The sequence below is a fragment of the Tupaia chinensis genome, unplaced genomic scaffold, assembly GCF_000334495.1.
Source record: "Tupaia chinensis unplaced genomic scaffold, TupChi_1.0 Scaffold000569_1, whole genome shotgun sequence".
In the NCBI taxonomy this organism is placed as follows: domain Eukaryota; kingdom Metazoa; phylum Chordata; class Mammalia; order Scandentia; family Tupaiidae; genus Tupaia; species Tupaia belangeri.
Genome location: NW_006160083.1, coordinates 1021686 through 1029920, shown reverse-complemented (window position 1 = coordinate 1029920; position 8235 = coordinate 1021686). Strand labels below are relative to the sequence as shown.

General features: G+C 43.6%; 1 protein-coding gene across 1 annotated transcript in view; it reads right to left on the bottom strand.

Annotated features, from left to right (window-relative positions):
- PRICKLE2 (prickle planar cell polarity protein 2) overlaps positions 1-8235 on the bottom strand; it is a 194967-nt gene that overhangs the window by 52200 nt on the left and 134532 nt on the right. Inside the window, 2 exon segments of the mRNA XM_027775510.1 lie at positions 3805-4008; positions 6889-7026. Of these exon segments, the coding sequence (XP_027631311.1) occupies positions 3805-4008; positions 6889-7026 (342 nt within the window).

Sequence of the window (8235 nt, the reverse complement as noted above, 5' to 3'; positions counted from 1 at the left end):
TGCACCATAACCCCCAAAATTCTGGGTTTTCTTTTTTTTTTTTTTGGAGAGATTTTCACTGTAGGGCGCGTGTGCTCGCCAGACAGACAGAGAGAGACATAGAGACAGAAAGCGAGAAATCACCCCCCAGGGGGGATGGTCACGCCGCAATCCCTTCTCCTCCATTCTCCTCTCGGGATCTTGGGCACGCATGCACACGCGCCCGGCGTGAATTTTAAGCCACCGGGTCCGGGACACGAACCGCGGTCGACTACGTGGGAGTCCAGCGACATAGCCATTACGCTAACTGCTGGCTCCCTCTCTTTTGAAAACATAAATTTGACAACGCTCAGTTCACAGTCCTGAGTGGCAACAAACCAGAGCGAAGGAGAGGGGCTGCTGCTTCCAGAAGAGCAGAGCATCCTTCCATTTGTCATATTTGTCACCACTCCCTATAGCCATAAAATGCATTGTCTTCATTTAAAATGCTTGCTTAGCCCTCAGAAGTATTTGTGTTTTTGACCCCTGATAGAGCATTGTTAATATTTCAGAGCACAGATTTAGATGCATACCTCAAAGCTACAATAATCATGCTGGTGTGGTTCTGGTACAAGGATGTCCGTATACTGGGTGGTTGGGAGAGTTATGACACGTTTTTGCATAGAAAAACATGGAAAACTACACCATGATTTTCCTGACAATGTAATAGATGAACAGGATAGAGTCCAGAAATAACCCACATTAAGTATGGCCAACTGATTATCAAAAAACAGTGCCAAGACCATTCCATCAGGAAAGAACAGGCTCTTCCACAAATGGTCTGGGATAACGAGATAACCTCATGCAAAAGAATAAATCCAAATCTCTGTCTCACACCATATGCAAAATTAACATAAAAGGGATCAAAGACCCAAGTTCAAGGCAAGAAACAAAATTTTTAGAAGAAAACAGAAGAGTAAATCTTCATGACTTTAGATTTGGCAATGGTTTCTTAGATATGACACTAAAAGTATAAGTAACAAAAGAAAAATAAGGTGGAATTCATCAAGTTAAAAATTTCTTGTTTGTTATATGTTTTTGCCATAGGGCATGTGTGCTCACCAGAGAGAGAGACAAAGAGACAGAGATACAGAGAGAGGGAAAGTAAAAAAATCACCCCCTAGGGAGCATGGCCACATAGCAATCCTTTTGCCTCCATTCTCCCCTTAGGACTTTGGGCATGCACATGCACCCTGGGTAATTTTAAAGCCACCAGATCCAGGACTCGAACTGTGGTTAGCTATATGGGAGTCCAGTGGCTTAAATACCATACTATCTGCTGGCCCCCCAAACTGAAAACTTTTATGTTACAAAGAATATCATTGATAAAGTGAAAACACAACCACAGAACAGGAAACAATATTTGCAAATCATATATCTGATAGGAAACTAGTTCCAGAATATATGAACATTTACAATTCAACAATAAAAAGAAAAACAACTCAACTGAAAAGACATGAAAAGGATTTAAATAGACAGTTCTTCAAAAAAGAAGATACATAAATAGCCAATAAACACATGAAAAGATGCTCAACATTATCAGTCATTAGGGAAATGTGAATTAAAAGGTGATACTACTTCGCACGCACCAGTATGGCTATAATTAAAAAAGATAGCAATAACAGGTGTTAGTGAGAATGTGGAGAAACTGGAATCCTCACTGACTGATGGTAGGATGTAGAAAGGTATAGTTTTGGAAGACAGCTGGCTTTCTCTAGAAAAGTTAAACTTATAATTACCATATGACCCAGCAATTCCCCTCCTAGGTATGGATTCTAGAGAACTAAAAACCTATATTCACACAAAAATCTGTACATGAATGTTCACAGCAGCACTGTTCATAACAACTAAAAAGTGGAAACTCACATGTCCATCACCTGATAAATGGCTACACAAACGTGATCTATACATACAACTGAATATTATTTGGCGTGAAAGGAACAAAGTATTTAAACACACTGAAGCATGGATTAACCTTGAAAATATGCTAAATGAAAGAAGCCAGACACAAAAGATCATATATTGTATGATTTCATTATATGAAATGTCCAGAATGTAAATCCAGAGACTAAGATTGATTTAGCGTTTGCAGGGGGGCTGTGTGTGTCTACTAAAGAACACAGAATTTCTTTTTTGGTTGGTGAAAATAACCTGGAATCAGATAGGAATGATGGTTGTAAGGCTGTGAATAAACTAGAAACCACTGAATTGTATACCTTAAAAGTGTGAACCTTAATGCCATGCAAATTATATCTCAATAATCAAACATTTCAAAGCACTTTCACTTAAAGCATCATATCCTTTCTATTTGGCATCAGAGAACACAAAGTTGTACTGATTTACAGATGTGGAAACTGAGGCATGAAGGTCAAGCAGCTGCTTAAAATCAGGGCTGGACCTGAATTCAGCATCCAACTCTCTGCCTAGAGGGTCTCTCTGGGGCATCGCTATTAGCATTTGACTCTAGATTAGTGACATCTGATCCACTTCCACCTAAAAGATTTAATCTCTCTGTAAGAAAGAAAAGCCCAATTAATAGCGGACTCTTTAGCTGAAAAACAGGTTTTCTTCTTCCCTCACTCATGTTTATATAGATCCCAAAACTTCTCTGCACAGGAGGAAACCCCTGTTCAAGATACTTCCCCAAATTATTCTTACAGAAGTGGCCAGTTTAGGACATTCTGATTTCTGCTCCCAACCTCCAGAGCTACATCAGATTTTCTACTCTGTCAGCTTTCAGATATTTGGGCAAGCAACTGGTGGAGGGGCAATGCCAGGCAGAGACCTTGTGGTCCACTCTGCTTCATTACCTGGGGAGTGAATTCAAATACCTCCCAGAGCATGGGGCTGAGGCCTCTAAAAGGTGTACCCATTTGCCTCCTAAATTTTAACTCAGAACTTTGGTAAATGGTGGGAAATTCAAATAATGCTATCCGCTTTCCTCTCTTTAAGACCCAGCCTGTCCCATCAGATCTGGGGAAATGACCTAGTTTAAGACATAAGTGGTACTCCAATACTGGCAATTACTCCCTGGGACCAGGGCTGACATCTAAAGTTGCACAATGCTTTGCTTTTCCTTCTTTCTTTTTCTTTTTCTTTTCTTTTTTCAGCTTTCAGATATTTGGGCAAGCAACTGGTGGAGGGGCAATGCCAGGCAGAGACCTTGTGGTCCACTCTGCTTCATTACCTGGGGAGTGAATTCAAATACCTCCCAGAGCATGGGGCTGAGGCCTCTAAAAGGTGTACCCATTTGCCTCCTAAATTTTAACTCAGAACTTTGGTAAATGGTGGGAAATTCAAATAATGCTATCCGCTTTCCTCTCTTTAAGACCCAGCCTGTCCCATCAGATCTGGGGAAATGACCTAGTTTAAGACATAAGTGGTACTCCAATACTGGCAATTACTCCCTGGGACCAGGGCTGACATCTAAAGTTGCACAATGCTTTGCTTTTCCTTCTTTCTTTTTCTTTTTCTTTTCTTTTTTCTTTTTTTTTTTTTTTTAGAGTTGTGATCTCAGGCCAGCAGTATGCAACTTGGGAATCTACTTGGCTATAGAAACTGCTTTTCTACCGGAAGGCTGAGATTGCCACATTTGATACAGTAGGCTGCAATCCCAGACATTCTAGCAACCGGGGATGGCTGGGGCTTCTCTCTTCAATGGGTTAATAAAGGAGGGAGAAGTTGCTCTGGCTTCCTTCTGGGCAGGAAGTCACTGAATACCGTGTTGGCTATGGCTGCAGTTGGGGGTGATGGACAGGGTTCAAGCCCAACCAAGCTTGCACTGACCTCATCGCAGGCTGCACAGCGTGGCTTTAGACACTCAGCGTGGTGCCTGCCACAGTATATCTTCCCATCTTGGTAAAAGTAGATCAGATCCACCAGGAGTTCATTGCAGACGGTGCATATGAAGCAGGGTGGGTGCCAGCACACACCATGACCAGCGCGCGACGCGAACACAGCAATGTCTCCGCCATTGATCTGGCCTCCGCACTGTGGGGCAAACAGAAACAGCAGCATGAACGCCAGTGCCCACCTCCCAGTGCTGGGCACAAATGATTAACCACTGCCCCCAGCTGCTTGTTGAGGGCTGATTTTCAAATGGGACACTGCGATACCAGCTTTCCATATGTGGCAGGGTAGGTTTTTCTTACCCTCCCCATCCCTCCTTTATCAGGGCTTACAAGTAACGTAAAGACAAAGTAACTGAGAGAACGTGGAATCAGGAAGGTGGGAGAGACAGACATACTCTGAGCTCAACGGCACACAGTGGCTCTGCAGGTGGGGAGCAAACTTGCACAGAGCGAGGGTCTCATTATCTGGTGGATGGTCCAAACTCCACACAGAGGCAGAGCCAAGGAGGAAGAGGCAGAGGCTGGGGAGGGGAGAAGCAAGGAGGGTAGGCCCTGATGGTTGGATGTTAGGGCAGGTGGGTGCAAAAACTGCACTCACCTTTAGCTACCATCTCTGTATGTCTTTCAAACACACTTGCAACCTGCTTTCTAATGTCTTTTTACAGTCTGAATGAAATGGCACCACTTCTTTTCTTTTTGGAGAGATTTTCACTGTAGGGCACGTGCGCTCGCCAGACAGACAGAGAGAGACATAGAGACAGAAAGCAAGAAATCACCCCCCAGGGAGGATGGTCACGCCGCAATCCCTTCTCCTCCATTCTCCTCTCGGGATCTTGGGCACGCACGCACACGCGCCCGGTGTGAGTTTTAAGCCACCGGGTCCGGGACACGAATCGCGGTCGACTACGTGGGAGTCCAGCGACATAGCCATTACACTAACTGCTGGTTCCCAAAATAGCACCACTTCTAAGGTCAGCCTGCAGAATGTTTTTTTATGTCCCTTCCCTGACTCTCACTCATTTTACAAAGTTCCCTTCCATATCTAAAAAGAAACAAGGTGCAATCATTGATGATCCAAGCTCATGGCTGGGTTTGAGATAAAAAGAATGAGGTCTGAGGGTATTTAAGTGAGGTGGAGGTGGGCCCAGGGAGCTCTCTCTGTTAACCATGATGTTCTCAGCTTGAGTCTAGTATTACGGTCCCATATGACGGGGGACAATGTCTGAAGAGAAGAGAATCCACTTCCAGCCATTTCCCACATCATGGACATGGTATGAATTGATACGCTTCATAGCAAATAAACTAAAGGCCTCATGGAATAGTCTCTGGGAGCTTATCCATGTGGGAAACAGGACAGTGTGTTCCAAAAGTACCACCCCTCCCTGCCATAGTACTAGTAGAGGTAAAGTCTGCATCCACAATCCTATTTAACCTTTACCACAATTCTCTAAGGTTTGTTACACCCATTCTGTAGGTGTCAAAACCAAGGAAAAATAACATGGTGTCAAGATCATCAGGCAGAAACATGAGTCAAACCTGCGGAAGATCTCTCTACTGCCACGCCCCTGGCACCATCCACACTACTCTCAGCATCTACTGATAGAACGCCCAAGCTTCCTTCCTTTCCCCTTAGCTTGTTGACTGCCGGGGTCCAGTTGACAGCCAAAGAGCCCACCTTGTTGGGCTCTAGGAGACTCATCTAAAAATGATGAGGGCCCTGAATTGAGCACAATAGTCACACATCATAGCCACTGACCATCTGTATTTTTTTTATTTTAAAGAATTACTTAATTTAATTAATTAATTATTATTCTTTAATTTGACCAGAGAGAGAGAGAGGGAGAGTGAGAAGGCAAGCCACCAGGTCTGGGACTCGAACCATAGCCGGCCATGTCGGATTCCAGCAACCTAACCACCATGCCAGCCCCAACCACCTCCATCTTAAGGATACTTTTCACTGAGGATGAAAACCCTGCTGCTGAGTCTCTGCTTAAGTAGCATCTCCATCCTATCTCACTGAGCCTTCTCATTCCACCCCTCAGAAATGGCATCTGCTGCTCCACTTCACTGAGCTAGCTGACATATCTTCAGTGCCTCAATGGATCCATCCAGAGCTTAAAGAGGTAAATGAGGCTTTACAAAAACATCAGAGATTAGGGAGGTGTGAAAAATGATCAGAACTAGAGAGCTTTTGACAGCTGAGAGGTGAGGCAGGGCGAACTTGGGCAAGTTAGATGTGCACAGTGCTTTCCTTCTAACCTTCCACCATGCCCTGAACACTCTAAAAGAGAACAAAAGAAAAAATAAATCCAGACTCTTCGACTCAGAAATGTTATAGGGAAAATGCAGTGGGCTTCTTGTAATTTGATAAAGGATTTTCAAACCCCAGGAGAAGATCATCCATCACCCCTTTCGCTGGTCCTGGGATTATCTAGAGAGAGTCTAAACCATGGCCCAGGCAAACTCCATTTTCTAAAGGATTTATTTCAGAATACAAACCCATCATGCTCAATCTTTCTGATGGCTTTCATGGCCTTCCATGAACTGATTGTATCTGCTAATTCTTTGCCTTCATTCTCTCTGCCCCAGTCACACTGGCCAACTTGCTATTCCTTGAACACAGGAAACACCCTTGTACTTAAGGGCTTCAGAGCTGGCTGTTCACTTTGCCCTGAAATCTGCAAGACTCAGTGTTAGTTCTTGAACCTCTTGGCTCAGAGGCCTCCTTCTAAGGGGAAGGTCTTCCATACCACATGACTTAAACGTGGAGCCTTCTTACACTCCCAATATCCCCTTCCTGCTGGATTTTTCTATTTTGTTGATGAAATATATCAGCTGACTTATTCCCTTTGAAGTAACTCTCAGAAGGAAAAGATCAAGCTTTCACGCTGTGTTCACTGCTATATCCTCAAGGCCTAGACCTGTGCTGAGCACATAGTAGGCACTCAGTAAAACAGTTGTTGAGTGAATGAATGGATGCCAGAACAGTACTTATTCATGCTCCCAAACTTATGCTCACCTGTTCACAAATAGCTCCTGTCATCGTGACTGGGAAGGGCCTGACATTCCCTCGGCCCAAGTTTTCCCGTTTCCTCTGGTTGCTGAACAGCTTCAGCTCCCTTTTTTCTTCCTCATCCAGGGAGTTGCAATATCGAACCTGAATAGACACAGAAAATGGCATGGAGGAAGTCAATCTTGTTCCCTGAGATTCCTGAAGTCTGAGCCTCAGAGTTTTCTCATTAAACACACTCCCATTTGGTTTTATAGTCTTTGCCTCAACTTTAAAAACACTGGCCTTGGAGCTATTTAGGATGAGTCTGCTGAGATTGTTGACAGCCAAAGAGCTTACTAAAGGCTCTGAATTCTGGAGCCCAAGTCCTGTGGGCAGGCTAAGGTTCTGCACCTGCTCATCACCCTCACTGCCTTACTCTGCTTACCATACTGACAGCCACATCATGTGGCATGGGCTCTGGTGCTAGTAGGCATGTGACATTCTCTTTCACGTTGAGCGTAGGGACTAGATACTGTCATATCCATGTGCCATGTAAATGATCCTTGACACCAAATGGCTACAAGCTGGCAAGACGGAACAGTTGTCAACATGTTCATGGCATCTGTTCTCCCTACTCACTTTGGAAAAATAGGAAAACAAAGGTGTGTGCCTAAGGATTTGGTCCAGAGGCCCAAGGCCCTGTGAGTTTGTCTGTGTACAGGAGTGAAAGAGCTGTTGGCTGGGTTTTGATGAAGTTGTCAGCTTGAAAAAGGAATTTTCCTTCCTGTTAAGTAGATAAATTCATGGAACCAAGGGAGGGACACTAAAGACATTCAATCCAGTATTTTCCATTATTTCCTCTTCTTTAGGATACCTTTGGAATTGTGCTATACAGTCTTAAACTAGTATAATTTAGTGCCGTTTTAAAAACGAATGCACTTTTTAAAAATGTGAATACATTTATTTAAAATGAGAGTATGTTATGAAAATAAATGGAAAACCAGTATCACCTGCAAAAACTAGACAATGACCATAAAACTAAATAGAGTGAGAATAAAACCACACCGCTGGATCCTAGCTGGCACTCTGCTTGTGGGACAGCCTCAAACGAAAATCCCCAATGTTCCTTGCAAGTGGAGACTAGTGTGAGTTAAAGAGGTGTGAGATACCTACTTGGACCAATCTAAAATTTCCTCCTTGATTATTCAACCACTCCATTGCAAGAAATGAAATATAATGTAAAAGGGAGCAACCCTTTCACTATGTGGTTCAATTTTGTTTACTGCCATGTCCATGCCATGTACCACACAAAGTCACCCTATGGTCCTAGTCCTATCTATCCCCTGTCTTATTTTGGAGTAACGTGGGCATTAG